Here is a 23,969-nt window from a genome sequence, read left to right as displayed (position 1 = left end):
CGCGCGAGGGTAATTTTCAAGGTGAATTTAGAGTTTGTAAAGAAGTCTAATTTCTTTCAAATACGAATAAAAAGTTCATTGCGAGTCTATGTTGCCTATAGGGCAGGCTAAGGGACCTAAAACACAGTCTTTTGTTAATGGCACCGCGGAGAGCTTCTCCATGCTAGGCTCATAGTACGCATGTTCGTCAGCGTACACAGGACACGCAAGCACGATGTGTTCCACGGTTTCAATCGAGTCACAGTTGTCACAGTGCTCAGTTGTCAATGCACGGGATCAGATGGCTTGGTCCAGTTCGAAGGAGCTTCTACACTGAAGCTTGAGATGGGAATCAAACACACGGAGCCCTTGCACCTACCGTTTGAAGGCACACACCTCGAAAGATTGCATCTGATTAGGTGGAGGTCAACACCAACTCACTTATCTGACAGCAAATTATTATTCTTTTTTCGAACAAAATTGATAGTAGAGAAGTCTTGGAGGCTTTGCTGGAAAGTCAAAACCCAGAACATCAGCTACTAGCGGTTCGACTGGATGAAGAGGCCGCCGAGATCCAGGGGATTTTGGCCAGCATCTGAAGCGGACTCTCACCTTCCCCAAGGCGCCTAGAGGGGAGGACCTGGGGTAGAAAAGAGCCTTTTCTGTCGGACAATAAAGTTGATTCACTCACTCACTCGAACAGTCAGAGATAATCGGACGAGACAGCTTGTCTTTAACTGATATGTCACCGATTTCCCTTCCGGTGAGGGCAACAGCTCGCGTCAGTTTATCTATGGCCAACATGATAGACACTTGCAACAGCTATTTAACTGCGTAGTACGTCTGTGAACCGTTTGGGAATGAAGCCGCGCACTTTCTGGCGGAATCTGAGTTGCGATGTTTTCTACTTATGCCGGGATGGACTGGGCAGTCATTATTTTGACCACGAGGTCTCTTCGAAAACAAACTCTGTAAGCTCGCTCAGTATAGAGTGGCTGTCGCGCAGTCCTCTATCGGAGGTGAATCGAGCGGGAATGGATTCCTGATTTGGCAGAATGGAGAGCAAGCATAAAGGAAATGATGAAGTACGTTTCTGTCTGTTTACCTGCTTCGTTCATCTAGTCCGTTTCCCTTTTTTCCACCTTCTCATTCTTTAACAATGCTGGTGCGATTTTTCTGTACGCTCAGCATGCGACTAACCCTCGTCAGGCTTGTAATCATAAACCACCCCTCCGCTGCATTCCGGCTCCCCATGATGTGCTGGCCGTCTGCGTGAAGACGCCATCTTTTTGGGCTACCATCGAGTGTTCACAACACTGACATACGAATATTCGCGTAACGCGGGTAGTAAGGCCTAAGAAGGCTCTTGTCTCTCTGGTATCTATCGAAGGCAGCGATAAGCACGCTTATCATATTTAAGACCTCTGGAAATTTAACCTGCTTATGGCCGGGCGTTCACCAATGTACGCCTGAGAAAGGGGAACAAGAGTTTCCGCTATATGACTGATATTGTTGCGTATGTCACCAGTCGCAGCACAGGGGTTCTAGGCTTATGTCTAACAAGTTGTCAATCGTGAAATGTGTTCTGGTGAGCTGTTTAGCGATGGCAACGTCAACTTATCATTATTTTGCGGAATTTCAAGGTTCTGTGTACAAATGTAACAAACAGAAAACCACTATTACGCTCATAACAGCTCGTCTCTCACACACTGTGGTAGGATCCAACTTTAAGAAAGGGTAGTTGGTAACAATGGGCTATAGTCAGCGGCGTCCTGTATTTCTCCGTTAACTAATCACAACAGTAGCCTGAATCGTATTTTTGATGTTTTACTACCAAAACAAGTAAAATGCATCCAAATCCTTGAGCTTGTTATTTTATGTGGTGGTTAGATTTTTCGATTCAGCGTTTTCTCTCGAAGTGTTAGCGTTGCCTTCAGTCGGTCAGTGATGCCAATTATAATTTGAACTCTATGCCGAACAGATCAGCAGGGTGATTTCGTGTCTGCAGATAATTTTGCTTTATTTTGTTTTAATAATAAAAATGGACATCGCCAAATTGAATTGCTCGTCTAGGAACCGCTCTTTCTAGCGCTGTGTGTCAATTTTCTTTTCACGCGCCTTAAAAAGTTCTACAAAATGACACTGTGGCTGATTGATTTTGCAGATATAGCTTCGGATATTAAATAAAACGATTCCCGCACAAATCTGCGCGTTTCTTTTATAAGACTACAATTTAATGGACGTGGAGGGGTTTGGCGTGTGCAAATTCCTAAATCTTAAACTTATGGCGCATTCGGATGGGGGGACGAGAGCAGAGGCCCCGAGTAGTACAGTGCAGTACAGGAGCACGCCGAGCGAGGGTGTAACTGTCCTCCCACGGGAACGCTGTCTGCGTGTCGAGAGCAGAGCGCCACGACCATGTGACCGCACTTCTCTCCCCCAGCATTCTCCGCCTCCGTGTAGAACCGCTTGTTTTGTATGCTTTTTTTCTCACAGCGCGGCAATCTGCCTCCTTTGGCTCTTTCCACGCCAGCAGAGACTCTCAAACCTGCATAGACCACCTGAGCAATGCTTTCCGCTCGCCGAGCGCCGACGCTTTGGTGCCGCCATTTTGAGCGTCGCCGAGTCAAGAAAAAAAAAAAAGATGGCGCGGATATTATTCTTTATGCTGTGTCTTCCTCTACTCTCGCTTTAGACGAGGGAGCAGTCGGGAGTGCACTCGGGTGCTCTCAGGGGAGGAAAAGCCCTCCTCCTCTACCATTGGAAGCACGGGTAAGTATTCTTGCACCGTGATTGGAAGCCAGTGATTCTACTCCTGCTCTCCCACCTCCATGGAGGATGCCCGCTTGTCTGAGAGCACTTTCGAAGTGCTCTCGAGTGTGCCTGCTCTCCCACTCGAATTCGCCATTTGTTGACTAAAAGACGCACTATTTAACGAAAATAAGATGAATATTCATCTTATATATATTACGAAATATTCGATTTTTTTTACGCTTACACTTATTTACCGGTTTTCTCAGTCGTAAAAGTAACGCATATCTGAAAGGTATAACATAATTGCCGAAAATAGCAGAGTTTACTCAAAATTTTTGGGCCTTAAAATAATTATAACGCAATGCATATAGCAAAAGAATCGTGGACACCTGGTGACTGACTGAGGAGTAAAGCAAGGAATTAGCTTTTCCGCATGATTAATTATTTGTAGACTTCGAAATGCTGAAATAATATAAGGAGGTGAACAATGTGTTAAAATCGCATATAAGACGATAACTCAAGCTGTTGTTCAAAAAGGGGAAGTTTAGGGCCGGATGCGATACATGTTACAGAGGAAGTAGGTACGTCAATTACAGACAGGACGTAAGACCCAGGTGTGACCTGGACGAGCGGTAACTAGAATCTTGTATAGTTGCTCATTACAGCTCTTCCGGTACACATCTCGGTGTTACGTCCTGTCTGTACTCGCTGTTCTGATTTCCTCCAAATGAAAAAAAAAAAAAAAAGTCACCGAACCGTTTCAGAAATACGGCAAAATATTCTATAGTTCTTTAGTAAACGTTAGAAGTTTGTGCAATTCTGTAGTATTCATTCCTGCAGTTCCATAGTTTTCTGTAGTAGTTTTCAGTTAGAACTACGGAAAATTCTGATATTAATACAGAAACCTGTGTTGTCGCAAAAGGTTCACTGTCAAAAATCGCGCATAAATTTCGCTGTGCAAATTTTCTGCAGTTTTTTTTTTTTTTCTAGGCTCTACGGCACGCTGTATTATACTGAGAAATTCGCCAGCATCTGCGCGACTCCGATAATATTTGCATGTTTGTTTCTTTTTTTTTTAAATCTTATTGCTTACCACTAGGACTCGCACGCCCACAAAATCGGTTGTATGCGGACATGTGTGCTAAGCGATGGTGCACACACGAACTTAATTTTCCGTCACAGGTTCACAAACTGTTCATGCTAGTTCAGGGCCACTGACGCAGAGTACGAAGTTTTAAACAAACACGCTTAGTGCTTCGATCAAGTGTTGGAGGTAGTGTGTGCGAAAAAAGCAGCGATGCGCGCACCGGAAAACAGCGCATATGCAATCAAAGCACCTACTCTTCCTTCAATGAAGCCAAGCCTCTTCACCTTCCATCCTGGTTCGGCGAACCTTGGATATGACGTACAAATAGGGACGACATTCATTGGTCCGTCTCTCTGACACGAGTCAAGCGCATCGCGTCGTCGGCTCGGCTCGCTGCGCTTTTCTGTCGCGCTTTTTGTTTTTTCATACGCATACAACGAACAAAAAGAAGGCTTTTATCATTTTTTTTCCTGGTACATGTATGCTTCATATAGTTATGTGTGCTGTGCTGCTGATAGACTCGTGCAGACGCGAACACAGAATATACCCAGACGCAGAGACGAAGTGTACAAACGCAGAGATACGTACACGTGCTCCGGCCTGCTTTTCAATACCGGAGGGATCTCCGCGTCCGCGCTTCGGCCGCCTATTGGGTTCATGCAGCGCGATGAGGGGGCAAACGAGCATGCCACCGAAGGCTCCCTTCTCGCGATTTTCGAAAAAAAAAAAAAAAAAAAAAAGGTCACCTAGGGTAATCCTTTGAATGCTCCCGCATACCAAAAATGCTCGGATAGCAAAAAAAAAAGTCAAAGGCGGGGCAATGATTGCACACCTGTCGCTAAAATCGGAGGAAGAAGAGGACGAATTTTGATTGCGGCTGATAGTCTACCGTGCAGGAGAGGAAACTCTCGGTGACGGAAGGGAAGGAGAAGAGCATGGAGCTGTCGATTGATTTTTATGGCTGTAATTGCATTTTGTGTCCGCTCGTTTACAAGGCGATGCCTTACAAAGACCAGTTTGAAACACGTTTCCGAACTTTAGGGTGGTAAGTGGCCCTTTAAGGACCTAAAATACAACTATTCTTGTTCAATCATTCAATCGCATTCAGTGCACCTCATGTTGCACTGGTCAATGGGACAGGGGCACGCCCCGGCTCCCGATCAGCAATTCCGATTTAGAATTTCTCCATAAGTGTCACATGTACATCTCTAGAAGGCCCCATAAGTCAACACATTCATGAGGATTATGTCCTAAACTTATATACGATGGCCTTAGCTGCCTGTGTGCCATGAAACACAACACGACGCATTTCAAACCACCACTGCTATCGCATCATTTTCCGCTTGGTGTTTCTTTAACTCGAGTGCTTGGAAGCCTCAGTACAGCCGTCGCCTGCAGTGATGACCCTGACGCCGACAAACTTGGCGTCGGCATTGCAAACCGCCTCGTCAAAACGACATCGCATTTTTCTAGTACTTCGTTTGGTCTCCCATCGGGCCTGACCTTTATCATCGAGACACAGCAAGCGTCACCTCACTTAGCGAGCAAACCTGGTGGTGTAATCGCTGAAGCGAACCGTAGACAATGGGCTACGAGAACCGCCCCCTTGTGTTATCGCAAAAATGCAGGTAAAAACTAGCTGCTCTTTAATCGCATTAGTTGCGAAAGTCCCCTGATTGTCCATGTATCGACATCAAGTACCGCGCAGGGTGCAAAACTCTGAGTTTAGCGATTATCCCGCCATCTGTGGGTTTCCCAAAAACTCTGAGAAGGCTTTACAGCAAAGTGCAGGACACCACCGATAGTGCGCTGGACATTGATAGGCGGCGCCTCTGTCGCTAAACTCCATGAAGTGACCGCAGTCACTCTCAGATTTCGAGTCAATGTTGGGTGCCAGGTGAGATCTAGAGCCACGGGAAAAGCGGGCACATTGCGTCAAAACCCGCTCGCATCCACGACACTCTATCACTTCCGTCCTTTCTTATCCTCTACGCTTGTGTCTACACAGGAGTCACTGATACAGATCGCGATGGCTTCATTCCCGATAAACTTATGGTCGACATAAAAAAGGCCGAACAATCGACCGCACTTGTTTTCACCGGCGTGGACGCGGAGTCACACAACAATGCGACGCTTACTTTGTGCCTCCGTTCTGGTTGCAGGTAAGTATTTTAATCAGTTTTCACGCATCCTGCCCACTTCAAAGTATGCACATGTCGTGGCTTTTGGCTGCTGTAGGTACTGTCGTATTATTAAAGCCTCCGAATATTTCTATAAACATCCCCAGAGACTTGACTCAACTGCTTTTTGAACTATGCGCGAAGTGTCAGGACGAGGTGCGACCGATGGCTAGAACTGTTCGAGACTGTGTGCGACAACGCGTCGACACTTGCATGCAAAATTATGCGCCAGGTTTTGCTACAATGCGGTGAACGGCTATGATCATTGTTTTCGACAATGTACAGATGTGCTCCTCAGCACCACCTGGTTTAATCGCTTTTTTAGCGCGACCTGGTTCGGTAAATATGCGATTAATTCGAGTTTTGTACACCAGCTTGCTTTCCTATCGTAAGTGTCTAATTGCTACATCACTACCATCTGACGCACTACTGCAGAATTTGGCACCGTTCTAGTGCATATCGGGCAGCACAAACTATTAGCCCAATATTTATGTTATGCTGGTAATGACCTGCCAAACACAGGACCAATGCATTTTTAACACAGTGCCAACATTGAACTAATGGTTCGTGCCGCCTGGGCTCTCCCATCGCCATCTTAAGATGTTTTAAACGGTTAGGGTTAGGAACTCTTAATACTGCGCTACCACCACGGCTCCCAGCCACCGGTCCAGCCCATCTTTGCCCGAAGCCTGACCTTGAAGCTTCCAACCGAAGGCAAAATGAAAAGCAACGTGCTTGCTAGCGCACTCCGCATTTTGCCAGTTCAGCGAACTCAGCTGCAATATTGCTCGTGCACCTTTATCACGTTATAGCTTATTGGTAATCCATACAAGTCCATATTATTTTTAAATGGCGTAGTATTGTTTAGTAAGTTTGCTTAAAAACGTGCGTGCGATAATCCAATAATAAAATTTTTAATTCATTATGAGCGCAATGTCTTATACCTTCCTTGCTCTTGTCCAACATATTTTGCGCTGTTAGCTTAGATCTATGCAATGCCATATCAACTTACCGTTAGCCCCATTTGTCGTCGTGTATTCTATAGGACTGAAATACTAGGTATTTTAAGGGGGAGAAATGGGAATTTCGGGGTATTAAGGTTGTTTCTGCAGTGCAATTGTACCATTGTTGGCGGACATGTGAAAATAGGGGAATATGTTAAATAGAAGGTTGGTAAAATAATTTTTGATAGTTATTAACTATTGCAGGTTGGCGTCCAGTTCCAATGAGATATTTGTAGTCGGTCATTACTAATAGTCATGTCGGTTTTTTTGGAACTTCGAAGACATGACTACGCTCGGCACTATGGGTAAATAAATTTCGGCTTTTTCGTGCCAAATGTGTTCTTTCGAAAAACCCGCGCTCTGTGCATTGCCGGCACCGCCAATCAATGGCGCAAGTGCACCGCGTCTCCCTCTCTCTCGCGCGTGGGCCGAATCATGCGATGAGCACCGCTGCGCGTCTTTTGGCGAGATATAGCGAAAACTTGTTGAGCAACAGTGCCGGAGGTACCCGCGTTTTAGAAATTATAAGAACTGGCACGGTCATTATTAATGACAGGTTACGAATCTCTAATTGCAACCAGGCGCCTAAATTTAGTTGTTATAAATTTAATTACCAGAAATTAGTTGCTCAGTGTAGTAGTCCACATCATTCCCCCGTGTCCTTATGTCTGTCAACATTGGCACATATGCGCCACCCAGCCGTTTTTATATATTGTAGTGTGGTAATTTTCGTCTTCTTAGCCACTGCCATGCATCGCGTGCTGGCGCGCTCGAGGACGAAGAAGTTGGTCGCTGCCTTGCTGGTTCGCCACGCCTGACGCTCCGCTGCGAGTTCCTCCTGAGCGGCTATATCCATCTGAATAAACACACCCCTACACCCAGCACCGCCTGCACCAATTGTAGGGGTGTGTTTATTCAGATGGATATAGCCGCTCAGGAGGAACTCGCAGCGGAGCGTCAGGCGTGGCGAACCAGCAAGGCAGCGACCAACTTCTTCGTCCTCGAGCGCGCCATCACGCGATGCATGGCAGTGGCTAAGAAGACCAAAATTACCACACTACAATATAAAAAACCCTGGGAAAAATAGTGTCGGGCTTACTTGAAGCCACCATGCTTGTGAAACACTTGATATCTTTTCATTACGCGGAAGAGCTAAAATATTCCAGGAGTCTCCTCTTGTTTAACCGCGTCGCCTTCTAGTCTGTTTGTTAAAGTTGTCATATAGTGGGCGACGCGTGGTGCCTTTCGCAGTTCTGGCTTCCGTCAGCGCTCAGCGTGTGGTAGCGACGCTACGCGACGGAATAGACCTGCGGATTCGCGATCGAATCACCGGTCTGGTGGAGACCCCAGGTTTTTCGGCCGGCCAAATTACACCCCATGAATTCCAGGGCGCAGTTACGATCACAGCGGCGAGGGGATACAGAGTAAGTACTCGTCACCTTTTTTTAAATAAGGCCTACTCAGACAAACACTTCAGGATGCCCTTGTCCATCGTCCTCTTTGGTTTCCCTTTTTTTTTGTGTGTTTTTTTTTTCACCAGTGACATAATACATCCAAACCGACAACTCAGTATACGTACACAACACTCATTATTTTACCCTAGTTAAGGAGGGCTGTGAGCTCGGCCGATTGCACCTCTTAATTAAAACACGGTAAGAAGGACATCATTTAATTATATATTGTTGCAGTGAAGGCCTTTACGACAACACAGGATGTCAAAAGAAGTCTTGTCTGCTGTCAGTTGTCGCAGCTCAGCACGCGCTCAACACTCTCATCGTCTTTCTCCGTAGCGCGAATAGCGCCTCATCGTCTTTGCTGCCCGTGACAACATACTTATTATATTGTAGTTCTGGGAATTGGAAAAAGTGGGGTAGATTTCAGTAAATCAAGAGAGTAGTTTGCATTAACATCTGCACCATAAAATCTAGATGGTTGCAAAGGAAGTGTACACCACTATCTTAGTATATTCGCATTTGAAATAACCATGGAAGGCGAAATATGGGAGAGGCCTTCGCCCTGCAGTGGGAATAGTCAGGCTGCTGCTGCTGCTGCTGCTGATGATGATGATGATGATGATGATGATATGGTAAGAAAACTTCATAGGCTTCCTTTGTAGAGCTATATGGCTGGGTTGGGCTAGACGCAGCGAATAATAACTTCAAAAGGTTGATGGCTTTAAAAAAACTCTGCCCTGATAGGTTTTAGCTGCAAGTGAAGGCTTTCTTGCGACCACGGTTTCATTTGGTTTTTGCTTTATTATACTACAGGGTTTTGAATATTTGGGGGCTGGGGTTTAAAACATTCCTATGCAAAATCTACTACACCATTCGAGCTGAAATAACGTTCACAAAGTAGCAAAATATCGTCCACGTTATCTGATAAGTGATTCAACATCGGTACTTGCCTAGATTTTCCGAAATCGAGAAAACACTGTTCTCGGTGGCGTGCACAATTTTCGCAGAAGAGAGTCGAAAAGCTATTTTAACATGGTGCGTCATCTGTCGGGCAGCGAGGCAAGCGCGCCAACGGCCGGGATGGAGCTTGTCTCACTGCTCGCTTAAAATAGCTTAAAAAGCTATTTTAACATGATGCGTCATCTGTCGGGCAGCGAGGCAAGCGCGCCAACGGCCGGGATGGAGCTTGTCTCACTGCTCGCTTAAAATAGCTTAAAAAGCTATTTTAACATGTTAAAAAGCTCTATCCCGGCCGTTGGCGCGCTTGCCGCGCTGCCCGACAGATGACGCATCATGTCAAAATAACTTTTCGACTCTCTTCTGCGAAAATTGTGCACGCCGCCGAGAGCAGTTTTTCCTCGATTTCGGAAAATCTAGGCAAGTACCGATGTTGAATCACTTATCAGATAACGTAGACGATATTTTGCTACTTTGTGAACGTTATTTCAGCTGGAATGGGGTAGTAGATTTTGCATAGAATTTTTTTAAATCCCAGCCCCCAAATATTCAAAACCCTGTATATACGTCTTGATGCTTTGCACTTGCTTTTACAACTCATAGCTATAATTTAGACACACTTGGAAATAATTTACTTAGCAGGAAACGAAACAAAAACAAATCTGCATGCCCAGAAATTTCGGAAATTTTCCGGGAAGTAGTTTGGAACGTAATTGTTTCACATATCTGTAAAGCTTCATGATATAGCAATCAATACATTGTCAGGTCTTCCCTCGGTGGCCTTATTTTTTCTATTAATTTTTTTTTTAAATCGCGGTGTATTTCTTTTCTAAGGCGGTGTGAGCTATTTTTTAGCAAACGTAGGACGACGACGACGATGATGATGACGATAATAATGATAATAATAACAATAATAATACTTGTAATTGGCTTTCACTCAGGCAACTTCTCAGACCCACGCAGGACAAAATTCATAAGCGGTATTTTGGTACTCATTTGAAGCTAGGACCACTTACCAGTATACTGAAGACATAAAACTAGGCAGCAGACAGATTTACTTATCATTATGCTCATAAAATGTATCTCACAGTGTTCCAGTTCCCTAAAAATTATTTGCAAACACGAAGTTCATTGATTGTTTATAGCAAGCTTCTCACTTCGACTGCAAAAAAAAAAAAAAGAAAAATAATTTAAGAGCCAATATTTTCCGCACATCGGAAGCTTAGACCAACTCATATCGATATTTTCAAAACTGTATTTCCAATATTCTACGATTACCTCAAAATTGAAAGGTGTTTTATAATCCTGGGCTTGGGGAATCCCATCCCTATTTTTCGCGAAAAAAAAAAAACAAAAAATCACAAAGCATGAGCGCAGATCAAAGGACAAAAGAATAGCTTTCACAAGAGTTGCTATACTGTATGACGCCTTATTGAGCGCCAGCCGCTTGAGTTAATAGCTGCATCGTTGCTTATTCGGTATTATTCTCACTCTTCGGTAGAATGCCCATGGTACGTCACATGTGAGGTCAAGGCCACTGTGTACGGACCACTCAGCATGGTTCGGCGCAGTGACGTCATGCGCGACGTCACTTAATGCTGACCAATCAGCGTAAGCAGTTGCAGTGGCCTTATAAGTGATGGTCTTTGTATGTCGACCAATCAGTGTAGCAGGATGCTGCGCCTGCGCTGCAGAACTTGGTAACGTGATGCCACTCTAATGAGGAAAAAAAATTAAACAAGAATATTATAATATATACAGGGCGTTTCAGATATTCCTAAAAAAAAAAAAAAGAGGCATTTTGAATTAAGGAAGCTAATAAGTTGAAATTGTAGTGTGTTGATATCTAATGCCTAACTTTGTGTTTTTACATGTTACAAATAATTTTTAAATAATCTAGAGCTGTGCACCTCACCGTAAGCAGTATGCAGATCGTTTCTGTAATTTTCTGCAATTCGATCGATTCTCCCGCCGCTGTAGCGCAAAGAATTATGGGCCTACGCGCGGTAAAGCGAACATCGATAACGAGCGTCACGTTTGTAAGAATCTTATAGTGACGTGGACGAAACTTGCGGTAACCTAGAAACACCAAAAAATAGATAATCAGCCTGAATGTAATAGGTAAAATATGGCCATTAGATATTAGTTAGCCAGCCTGCAATTCCAAATCGAAGGAAGCAGTCTTTCCTTTAACTCAGAAAGGTCAATTCTAAAAATTGCTTACAGTCTATTAGATTAAATGCCCTGTGCGTACAAGGCACAAAACAATTATAGAAAACATGACACCAGTTAGATGTCTGTGAAACAAGCGTGACTTTGTTCGTTTGAAAAAAAGTTCTGTAACGTGCCTCTTACCTTTTCGTTCATTTCACAGAGGGTCCGCCTGGACTTCGAAGCCTTCGACGTGGAGACGAGCGCTCAGTGCAGCGCTGACATCGTCCTCATCAGGGAGGCTAGGGTGCGTCCTTTTTTATCTACCGCGCATGCACGCAGTGAAGCGCGTGCTGGATTATGCTAGAAGAACGACAAACTAGCGCTGCTCGGCAACCCACCTGGTCGCGTCCAATGTGGTGCATCATGCGCGTGCTAGGCGCTAAATCAATTAGCTCGTAAAAGGGGACAGATGGCCGCAAGCTTTACCTGAACTTTTTATAGTAAATGCATTCCATGTTGATCGTTTTCGGCTGGTTTGCCTCTTTTGTGTGCGTGGTTGCTTTTATCCTAGTATCTTATTTTATACTGTGTTTCAAGGAAAGCTTGCACTAAAATTTTCAAAGAAGCTTTTTGAAGGGTAAGAAAAGCTCCTGTGGCATTTCCTTTTTAGCCCTTTTCTGTGATAGCTTGTGTGCACGCCACCTAACAGCTCCTACGTCATATGAGCTGACAGCCGGTCACTCCCTTCTCCTCTCCCCGCAGCAGTGGTGTATGTAGGAGAGGGATTTAAATCAATTAATCAGGAAATAATTCTTAAACCTCTGGGAGCCGTATATCTCTCGTGCTCGCAAGCACGACATGTTGATGAAAACTATACAAAACGTTTGGTCCGCGCCAAAGTTTCTGGGCTCACTGAGAGGTTTCTCTTTCTGTCGTTTTCCTTTCCTGAGGGTAGTTAGTACCTTGTTGTCGAAACACCAGCTAGCATAAGACCCTACCTCGAACAAATACAGCTCTAACATACCGTACACCATGTCCCTGTGACATCTTCCCATTCGAAGCACCTACTGGTGATTCATTGATTATATAGTTGCGCTTTCTCCTGCGTTCTCTCTCCGTGCTGTAGCATAATGCGTCTCTTTCGCGAATTCTGCGCCTATACGCATGAAAGGACTACAGAAGAGGTTTTGGAATTACATGTGCTTAAACGAATCCGACGTTTGAAGCTTGCCCGCAAGGAATGTAGTCTTTTCTTCTTATGCGTGTGTGTACTAGCATTTCAAAGATGGTGCAATCGTCGAACGAAACATCGACAGCATTTATTCTTCTCTACAGTGCACAGCGTCGCTCAGGGACTCCCATAATGACGTCATGTAAGGTGGTGGCGAATTACCGCTGGGGAAATATTGTACGAAGAAAAAAAGAAAGAAATAAAAATATCGTCCGCGGTGGCGTCATCGCCAAGATTCTCTGCACTCTTCTGATGCATTGAGGAGAAACCTGGAAATTAGAATTGTTTGCTTTGAGGCTGCATAATAAGTTCATGTGTGAAGGCGAATTATTTCCTAGCGCAACACATGGGACAGCACATAACGGTAGATGGCGCGAGCGCCTAGAGCGCTTCTCCTTTTTATTTGAGGCTAGCGAAAAAAAAAAAAAATTGCTTCGAGTATCATACAACCACATATTTGCATCTCTTCGCATGATCGAAAACGTTTTCAGCTTTCTTTCACTAACGAGCACCGCAGACACTTACTATAATATACAAGAAAAAAAAAACACAGCTATTGCTAAATTTCATATCTTTTTTTTTATTTTTTCAGTCGACTATGAAGATGCTGTGCTCCGACGTGCGGCCCAAGCCGTACCTGAGCTTCTCTCCAACGGTGAACATCCTCTTCGCCACCGACAAGATGAAAAGTAGCCGCGGTTTCAGGCTTCGTTTCACCTCCACCAACGCCCGCGGTTTGTCCTTCATATATTCGGCGCTTTCGCCCTTTCAATTGATGAGGTGACACGGTTTATGTTTGCGGGCACTCTAAGTAATTTTATTTCGTCATCGTAAAATGACGTTGCACGCAAATTTCTTGACCTTCTATATGGCCGTCGTGCTAGCATGCATACTGTGCTTTTACTAAGCAACATCACTAAGCGTAACGTTACTAGGTGTACGAAGTTAAGAAGCAGGAAGCGTGCGGAGTGGATCAGGGAACAGGTGGTAGTTATTGACATTGCTGTTGAAATTAAGAAAAAGAAACGTGCACAGGCACGCCATGTAATGCGAAGGCAAGGTAACCGTTTGTCCTAAAGGGTGACTTTCTAGGTTCCACGGGATGACACGCGTAACAGGGGGAGGCAGGAAATTAGGTGGGAGTATAAGATCAGAAAGTTTTCGAGTGTTAGGGGGCGTCAGCTGGCTTAGAACAGGGTTAATTGAGGGGAATATTGGAGAGGCCTTCGCCCTGCAGTTGGCATAGTCAGGTTGATGGTGATGATGAATAAGTGTACATAACGTGGTCTACATAACAGGGCAAACGCTCCCGTGGCTTTTGCGGATGCCAGGGGAACGCCGGCACAGACCAGTTTTCAAATCAACATAGCACCTGCTTTGAGAGAGGCGTTTCTGTTGTCCAAAATGCCACCAGAAAGTGTGCTGAGCCTGTGAGTTCAATGTAAGGTTTCCTGAATCACAAAGGCGGCCCTGTTTCGATTTGTTTCTATGCGCAGACTTGTGCAACAGCACCCAGCAGTTCCAGTGCGGCACGGCGGACTGCATTCCGATGAACCGGGTGTGCGACGGAGTGTTCGACTGTCCGGATGGCTCGGACGAGCAACACTGCAGTAAGCTGCATCATGTGGATTTCGTGTAATAGCGATTACAAATTGAGTAGGACCATGGTTAAACCATACGAGCGAAATGGTGGTGCTAAGCGATAGCCGGCGGACTTAGCAAGAGGTTGCGGTTAAAAGTGTATTGTAAGCTTTCATTTGAAAAACTGTCGCAGGCAAGCAGCCTGTCTAGACAAGCTCGAGCTCGCCCGTTCCTGCTCACATTTACGAAATGAAGGAGTGCAGCTACTCATTAGCGTCGATCTAAGCTCTGATATTTACAGAAAAAAAACCTACCCTACTAATGAGGGATTCCACTAAATAAAAAAAATATTCTTACTTGCACGTTGAGTATATGGGTAGACTGGATCGAAGTAACCTTTGGTAAAAGGTGCGCTTTGCCTGGTCAATTCCTTATATTTAGGATTTAAAAACGCGCAAGGTAGAGGAGACCAAGGATTATTTGTATATTTTATATTGAAGGATCTTCTCTAAGAGCTTCTGTTTTAACGCGATACCTCATTCTGCGGTAAGTCCGGCGTTTTCGGAGTCTGCGTTACGGGCGATAAATCTCGAATATTCCTCTGAAGGGTGGTAAAATTGGCAGGTGACGCTGTGGAGCACTGATTTTTCGGCAGGTTTTGTAACGTCACGAGACCATGTGACATGGCAGAGTTGGCAGAAGCTGCCTTAAGATGAGAGTGTGACATCACAGCCGTGACCTCCGGACCTTCGGATCCCTACTCAGACAGCATTACCCGTAAACCACACAGGCACGCTCCAGTGGATATGTGAGAGGTATCAGAAACAAAAAAAATTAAGGAATAAGTGATTAGACGAGTATGTGCATGTACGGAAACGAAGATTCACAAACGCAACCGGCATATGAGAGCCATTAACACTTTCGCGTCATGCCGTTAAAGGCGAAGCTTACCTGCCCCACATTTTTTCTTTGTGTGTTTGTGTGTGTATGCGGTGAGGGGGGGGGGGGGGATCTGTACACCTCCGCAGTGGAACTCTCGCGGACCTCCGTGATGAGGCAGACTGCGCGTGCAAATAATGTTCCTGCGATTCCCTCGCACATTCCATGCAATATATGCACAGTCCCAAATTTTGATGTGTTGTCCCTGGATAATTGGGCTAATTGGTGTTCAGTTGATGCGTTGATGATACGGAAGGATCCTGTTTTTTTTTTTTTTTTTTAACCTTTTTGTGCTTGCTGCATGCAAGGGTGCTATACTTAGGTTTAGTGATCGACGCTCACATCAGCTACTGAAGGGTCGGCTATGCACTTTGGCTTCGGTGTTTCACGGGACCATAACACCTAGATTGACAGCTTGCACCGGTGCTGTGGAGACGAAGCCTAGCGCGCCTCGCGATTGGCGCGTGTTCGCCATCGCTGGCCAATCATCGCACTGCGTGGTCGCTACGCTCGCCACAGTGGGTCCTTCGGAGCACCGGGATGGATAGGAAATTCGTTCAGCAAGTGAGCAGACAATCGCCTACCCGCTGCTGGGCCGCGTGCCTTATTGGAAAACTGGGCCGTGCGTTTAAATTTAAGCTTCTATTCTCACAAGCGATCGTTCTGTTTCTTTATCTTATTTAAACCAACCTAAGGCATAATTAGCTTAGCCGGTCATTTTTCGCACCCGCCACCTACGGGGGAAGGTCGAAAGGGGCGCGACGAAAAATTCTCAGTAAGGTGAGGGTTTGGGCTGGTTGATAAACATAGCAAACACAATAGCGCTGATGACGGAGGTGAGAAATAACTCGGAAAAAGTATCTTCGGCTTATAAGATATTGACCGCGTGTGCTCTGCAGGAGTCAAACGCTGGTCCCGTCAGCTGGTGAAGAGCACGACATGCGGCACCCCAGTCGTGCAACCGTCCGTCGAGCTCGCAGACCGTATCGTTGGAGGCGAAGAGGCAGTGCCCCACAGCTGGCCATGGCAGGTACGCTTACAGAGGCGTCGTATTTCGTCGTTTTCAGACAACTGCTGCTTCACGGCGATCCCCTGGGGACTCTATACTCCTTTTCATACATCAGGTGCAACGCAGCGAAAGCTACGCAAATAGTCCGCAAGAAAAGAAAAAAAAGGAGGCGTATCACTACGCGCTCGTTTTGAGGCCGAGTGGTTTCTGCGGAAACGGGCTCTATACCGAGCATACACGTTTGCAATAACTTGCTTCGCATGCCTAGACATATTCGCAGTGCGGATCTTATAGAAAAAAATGTGCAACGAAGAACCATTTTCTCAAAAAGAGATGCGCAGCGCGGAGGGCACAGCCAGCGCCATCTAGTGGCACAGCTGGCAAGGTTGCGGGGCAGCGAAAACGCGACGCGAATGAAAACGACATAAAAACATTCAATTTCACCGAATTCGATCCTTTCTCCCTAAAAAGGTGCTCTTTATGAAGTTTATGGCAAATTTAAGATCTATTAAGCTTGCAGACAAAATAAGTATTATTTCCTCTCGTAAAGAGCAGGCACTATTTTCCATCGCGGATTCGGAGAGCGCAAACAAGAGCTGTAGCTTTGGCAGTGTTGCACTTGATGTATGAAACGGAGTATAGGAGCATCCGTGGAAGATTCATAACTTCGAGAGGAGTGATGACCACAGCATCAATCAGCTTCAAAAATTTGTAACGCTGGCAATGCGTAACGGCCGGGGCTAGCAACATGGCGCCGAAGCAAAAGCCTCGGTCTTTATATTTTGACGAAAGCTGTGCACGTCGTCCCAAAGTTGAAGGCAGTTGTTAATGGGACCTTCTGGCCTGGCATAGGATTCCCTTTATTTCGAGGGCATATGAGAAAACTGGCGAGTGAAATGTTGCCTCAGCCGCTCATTACGTCATGACTGATGTGGTACCTGAGGGAAAACGAGATATTCGAGGAATATGTCTGCTCAGCTTTGTGAATCGGTATATAGAACATCGAAACGCCTAAGAGCGCTGATCGACTTTGATTATGAATGCTACACTGCAAAAGGGAGCGTGTGTATATTGGCCCGTTTAAGTACGAAATATATATGACGGGGTTATGATTTGCAGCGTATGTTTTGGAAGCATATTTTATAATTTTTTTTAGAATAGGTCCTTCCCCAATGCAGGTCAGCATCCAGAAGAAGAACATCCACCCCTCTGCCCACTACTGCGGTGGAGCTCTGGTCAGCAATGAGCTGATCGTCACGGCAGCCCATTGTTTTATGGAGTAAGGATTTCCTGCTTCTGCACGCGGGCTAGAAGGTGGTACACACGCTCTGATGAGCATGACGACTAGTGAGGTGTGACGGGCGAGCGCAATTTTTCTTCTTCTTTTTTCAAAAACACTGTCACGCGTCTATTTCCAGGGTTTCGCGTTTATGTGTAAACGGGGGATGGTTGCCATGGGATCCACCCGGATTCCAGTTAGTGTTACTGTAAATTAGGAAAGTATGCCGAGGGATAGAAATGTGTGACCAGAGGGTCGTTACCGTGGAATGAGGGAGGGAAGGGTGAGAGTGAAGGAACCTGCACATGGAGGGTGCTTACCGTGGAAGGAGGGTTGGACGAGAAGGATGGAATCAGAAACTGGAAGGTGATTACCGTGGAAGGAGGGTTGGACGGAAGTGAAGAAGTTCGAAACCGGACGATAGTTACGTCGAAGGAGGGTTTGACGAGGATAAAGGGATTTGAACAAGCAGGCTGGTTGCCGTGGAAGGAGGGTTGGACGGGAGCGAAGGTATCCGAAACCGGAGGGTGGTTAACGTCTTAAGGTGGGTTGGACGAGCGCGAAGGAATCCGAATCCGGAGGATGATTACCATGGAAGGAGGGTTTGACGAGGTTATAGGGATCCGAAACCGGAGGGTGCTTACCGTAGAAGGGTGGTTGGGCGAGAATAAAGGAATTCGAAACTGGAGTGCGGTATACCATGAAAGGATTGAACGAGAGTGAAGTAATCCACTCAACGTCCAATGTAGTCAAATCACTGAAGTAAATTGAATTTAAATGCAAACCAGTTACTACCTGCCGTAGCTTGCAGGTGGCAAATTGCAGAAAAAGTAATCCCCCTTACCTTGGACTTTGTAAAAAAAGGTCATTATAGATGGACATATCACGTACAATGAGGCTTCAGTGCTTTCGCAACTCTTGAGGTACTTTAAGGGTCCTTAACAGTTTTTTTTTTTTTTTTTTTCATTTTTCCCTGCACGGTTACTTAGGGCGCCGCTGAACGACGTTGTGGTGAAACTAGGCAGCCACAATCTGCTCGACAACGACGCGGGAGTCCAGATCAGAACCATCTCGACTTACGCGGAGCACAGCGTGAGTGCATTTCGAGGTTTTTACGATGGATGTGCTCCCTGTAATGTTTACTGCATCCTAGTTGCAACAGCAAAAATGATAGCACCGAAAGATTGCACGCACTACAGCCACGGCGTAAAGGGCAATTGCGTTCTTTAATACCTATAAACGGCTAGCAATAATGACCAGGTGCAAATCTTTAGTTGCAACTAGGCTCGTGTCCGTATAGTTGAAATGTTAACTACAAGAATTCGGTTAACTATATCTGCGTAGTTAACATGATTAATCTGATTTTGATGTCCGCCAAAAGTGGTATTATTATATAGCGGAAGTAATATTATTTATTTCGCGAAACCAGTTTTCAAACATTTTAGACGTGCTTCGCTGAAACGTCTTGTACAGCCCGTGCCCAGAGAATCACTGCACGTCGACCTCTTCAATGTATAAACGTTGCTCATCCTTCCCTTCAACACATTTTTCGTTAAAGCTGAAAAATCGGGGAGGATTTTTAGCACTGCTGATTTTCACAATTATCAATCCTTGCGTCTTTTCTGCGTTTGCGGTCGTATTTAATTATGTGCCGGGCTCTCCGTAGAGGACCGTTCTCTTTACACCACGTTATTGTTCTGTGCAGAGCTTCGCGCCTCACGACTTGACGCACGACGTGGCCGTTTTTAAGCTGTCGCTTCCGGTGAACTTCACGGAGCACGTGAGACCGGTGTGTCTTCCCGGTGCCGGACAGACACTGCCCGTGAACACTACCTGCTACACCACGGGCTGGGGCATCACGCGTGGTGGGTATTGCGATTTGGAGGCGGAACGATTCGGTGTTGGTTTTAAGAAGCCAGTGCTGTGGTAAGGGGTTGATAATATGACGCAAAGAAAGCATGAATTTAGTAGATCTGATAGGAAGGACGTTAACGAAGCTTTTTAAAAGCGGACTGTTTTCACGGTGCACACTTTCCTTCATTCTGCATGCTCTTCATCCCTTCGATCACGTCACGGTTCAGATTACTGCACATTTAATTTCCTGGTAATCCCTCCATTTAGCAAGCAGCGCATTTGGCAAGCACTCGCAGATTATGACTAGCAGCTTACCGGTATCGCTCAAGAGGAAAGTACACAACAGTTGCATCTTACCTGTACTCACCTGTGGGGCTGAAACGTGGAGGCTAATCAAGAGGGCTCTACTTAAGTTGAGGACAACCCAGAGGGCTATGGAACGAAAAATGGTAAGGGTAACATTAAGAGATAGGAAGCGTGCAGAGTGGATCAGAGAAATAATTCAAGTTACCGACATTCTAGTGGAAATTAAGAAGAAGAAATGGGCATGGGCAGGACATGTAGTGCGAAGAGAAGATAACCGATAGTCGCTTAGGGTGACAAACTGGATTCCGAGGGAAGGAAAGCGTAGCAGGGTGCGGCAGAAAGTTAGGTGGGCGGATGAGGTTAAGAAGTTCGCAGGGGTCAAGTGGATGCAGCTAGCACAGAACCGGGTTAATTGGAGAAATATGGGAGAGGCCTTCGCCCTGCTGTGGGTATAGTCAGGCTGATGATGGTGATGATGAATCCCTTCCTTCTCGCCGTCTACATGCCAAAGAAAAAGTGTTCTAATTTGGTACCAGTAGTATACGATATGACTACTGTTGATATAACTTCTGCTACTCCTACAACTGATGATTCCCCTACTTTAAAGATATTTTACTTATCTTGTTTACATATTAAACATACAGCCTAAAGTGATTTTTATCACCTCACTTGCGGCAACCGGCGATTAATTAATTATGGAAACCAATGGCGCTAAACTACGCCCCTTGTTGACCGCGCTATTAGAGAGTGCGTGCTATCAAAGCTTTCGGAATCATCGCCGTTTGTGCAGGAGTTTTGCTGTCATAGCTTATAATGGCATCGTTTTCAAGCTGGCTGTTGCGGGCTCGGAGCGAGCATGGAAAAACACGACTCTTTAGATGGCTGTCTTAGGACGAAAAGCGCTTATTGCGAGGAGGTTCAGGTGCGCAGGCGCTTTCCCTTTGACCTGTACCAAAGGGAAAGAGGGGAGGTTGTGGGAGGGGCTCTCGCGTTCACATTATATGGCGCTTGGGTGGGTCACTACATAGCGCGCTACTGCACTGACACTTGCTCCATCGTGCGCGTGCGTTGTCGTCCAGGCACTGGCAGCGCATTCTTGCTGAAGCAGGCCCGTCTGAAGGTGCGCAACTTTGACGACGCTTGCTCCAGGATCCATGAGATACAGCCACGCATTCGGCCCGACTACATGGTCTGCGCTGTCGACGAGTCGGACTCGTCCGGTCCCTGTCACGTGAGTTCCCTAGCTGCTCATCGCAGCCAATTTGGCACTGTAATGATAAAACCTTCGTGGTTAGCTGAGTGTCTCGCCAGTTGGGGGTACTCAAGTGAACTGCATGTTCAGGACAGCTTACGATACAAAGGAAGCTTGCGCCATCTAATCTCGAGGAACTGGCCGCGCTACGTGGCCAAGTTTTGTTTCATGTCCGAAAATCGGTTTGTTGCTGAAGTAATGCGAGAAACTTGTCGCTCGCCCTACGTTGCGCTCTGTCTGGCCGACACCACCGAGATTTTAACAAGGCCTTTGCAGTAATACGGAAAGTTGAGCTAGTTGGTACATGATTGCAAATTACGAGCGCTGCGACGGAGAACAACAACGAGAGAGTAATGAGAGTAGCGCATGTCCTTGTCATTACTCTCTCGTTGTTGTTCTTCGTCGCAGCGCTCGTAATTTGCTAACAAGGCCTTTGCATCACCTTCTCTCCCATCAGCGAACGTCATGACAAGCGAATGGGCGATAAAGGATCAGCCACTCAATCTGCGCGTACAGGCTTGGGTAAAAGGGCGAGATGACATCATGTGACTCGACTCAGATTCGCGCTCGCACCTTCATTTGCTGGTACTTTATCGCCATCCGCCTGTCGTGACGTAGGCTGCTGGGGTGCGCAGGCCTTGCCAAGATCTCGGTGGCGACGGTCTGGCCCGCATGACCCCGATTTCCAGACGACTGCAACATTCTGGCATCACCCACTGTCACGGAGGTTTACTTTCTCGAGAATTAAATAAAATAGTGAGAAGAAGCCTCCTACACTAAGTGCTATATGCGTTGATTGAAAACAAATATTTGTGATGTATCGCAAACTGCAGTTCTCCATGACAGTAAGCACAGTTGTTGCATGCTCGTGACCTAAAACTTACAGGGGTGCACATTAAGTCTGCTTACGTGCAGAAATGCGAAAGCACTGCATAGTTCCGTTATGAGCTGTGCGTTTTCTTGCTCAGTACTATTATGTAGTTGGCGTTTCTGATGGTCATATTCGGACGAAGTCAAATTTCGGGGGTCTAGAGCGGCCCACATTTAGAGGTGGCTCACCTAAATTTGCAAGTGACCACTGATTTGACAATACCCGAAATAGGTTAGACACCGAATTTAGTCAAATTTGGAAGTCAAATTTTGAGGGTCCAAGGAGGCCAAATTTCGGGGATTGCCCACCTAAGTTTGGGGGTCACGGCTGAATTGGCCATACTCGAATTAGGTTCGACATAAATTTTGGTACGAGGTAGAAAGTTGGATGTCCAGGAGGCCACATTTTGCCGGTGGTTCATCCCAATTTGAAGGTCACCATTGAATTGGTCACACTCGAAATAAGTTAAACATAGTTTTTGGCCGAATTCCGATGAAGTCAAATTTTTGGAATTCAAGTTTGGAGGTGGCCCATCCAAATTTGGAGGCCACCACCAACTTGACCATACTAAATTTGGTAATATATTACGTTAATTACCGATGCAACGGACAAGACAGTTCGTGCAGACAGGCTCTGACGGCGGGCTCTGTCCTTGTACTGCTGGCACACAATGCCAAAGCGTTTTGCTCATTCCACTAATGAGCCAAGAAAGGCTTTCGCTTTAAATGCTGACACAGGTTTTCGAATTTTTCCGCCAGAAAGATATTGTCTGTGGTTTTACTCGGTAAAGTGTCTTGCATGGGGTGAAGGACCACCCCCCTCCCCCCTCACACGCACTTACACACACTTAAACCGTCCGTGCGACGCTGGTAACATAAAAAGTAGATTAGAATCAACGTTTGGTTGGTTGGAACACCAATCAGGCGTTATCTTGCTATATTTAAGTGCGGAGTGCACCCTACGATGTCAATAACTTGAAGACGTGGTTCTGCTTCGGCGGACGTATTGCGCAGTTTGCTTACTAGCACAAAATCGTACCCTCAAATGTTCCTGCTATACATAATATGCACTCTACGGGTAACTAGCTGGACATGAAAGGACACACCGTATGGACATGCAGTCGATTATTACGTTAGCGTGAATGACGAGTACTTATTTTCCCATTTTCAAATTTTTCATTTGGGCGCTTAATAACCGTAAGGCGTTTCCAAGTATTATACAGAGATGACATCATATTTTTTTTTTTTATTTTATACCCTACCTGTGATTTCATATTAGAAATACAAGTACGGTACTCCACGTTTATACCATGCGCAGGGCGACAGCGGAGGGCCCTTAGTGTGCCAGCTGAGCCAACCGGCGCCGTCTTCCAACTGGACGCTGGTGGGCATGACGAGTCAGGGCACGAAAATCACCGGCACCAGTGCACTGTGCGGCATGGGTTCCGGCACCGTCTGGAGCGGTGTCATTCCCAACCGCAACTGGATCCAGCGCGCGTTGCGCTCGCTCTGAGGACGATGCTTCCGCTAGATGGCACCACTTGTCGCTTTGCAGTGATTCTGCGAGGGAATACCAACCGCTGGCCCTCGCTTCTGAACAGCGCAACACTAGCGCGAAGAATAGATTTGGATAGATCGAATAAACATTTACTGGTTGAGTCAAAAAAAGAGTCTGCGGATGAATCATTTGTCTTAAGCTTATGTTTTATTCCGCGTCAAGTTAACTAGGGAATGAAAATCAACGGAACATTCAAAAATTAGCTTCGATAATAAAGTGGCAGTTAGCAAGTTATAGGAAAAACAGCGGGCTGAGATTTTTGCACAGAGGCAGCATTTGCGCAGCTTTATTTACTAGCTCTAAAATAATGGTTTTACGTGATATCTATTGGCGCGTATTTCTTGCCTAGAACATCTACAAAGCCCAATGGGTGCTTCATTAAAAAAGCGCATTAGATCCCTGCTGCCTTCCTACGCAGCGAGCGTTAGCGGTGAAATTGAAGAACGTCACAAAACTTTGTTAAGCGTAGTGCATGCCAGCGCAAGAGTATGGGCGGAATGTGCCGTCAGTCGGTGCACCTT

General features: G+C 45.9%; 1 protein-coding gene across 1 annotated transcript; it reads left to right on the top strand.

Moving 5' to 3' along the window:
* Positions 1-5,802: 5,802 nt before the first annotated feature.
* On the top strand, positions 5,803-23,558 carry LOC146182114 (chymotrypsinogen A-like). The gene is made up of 11 exons (XM_084577126.1): positions 5,803-5,982; positions 8,256-8,428; positions 11,790-11,873; positions 13,393-13,534; positions 14,297-14,410; positions 16,220-16,350; positions 17,508-17,608; positions 18,598-18,700; positions 19,314-19,473; positions 20,848-20,999; positions 23,209-23,558. Exons 1-11 carry the CDS (start codon positions 5,946-5,948, stop codon positions 23,401-23,403), a joined length of 1,392 nt encoding a protein of 463 aa, XP_084433252.1. The 5' UTR covers positions 5,803-5,945; the 3' UTR covers positions 23,404-23,558.
* Positions 23,559-23,969: the final 411 nt, after the last annotated feature.

This window comes from Amblyomma maculatum, chromosome 8 (assembly GCF_055883805.1).
Source record: "Amblyomma maculatum isolate TAMU_Amacu chromosome 8, ASM5588380v1, whole genome shotgun sequence".
Classification (NCBI taxonomy): Eukaryota; Metazoa; Arthropoda; class Arachnida; order Ixodida; family Ixodidae; genus Amblyomma; species Amblyomma maculatum.
This window is presented reverse-complemented; position numbering and strand designations above follow the sequence as displayed.

Bases quoted from the DNA above. Each gene is read 5' to 3' on its own strand.
- LOC146182114 (XM_084577126.1), top strand. From the start codon at position 5,946: ATGCGACGCTTACTTTGTGCCTCCGTTCTGGTTGCAG. The intron at 13,535-14,296 runs GTTTGTCCTTCA...TTCTATGCGCAG, and splicing joins CACCTCCACCAACGCCCGCG to ACTTGTGCAACAGCACCCAG. The intron at 14,411-16,219 runs GTAAGCTGCATC...TGTGCTCTGCAG, and splicing joins CTCGGACGAGCAACACTGCA to GAGTCAAACGCTGGTCCCGT.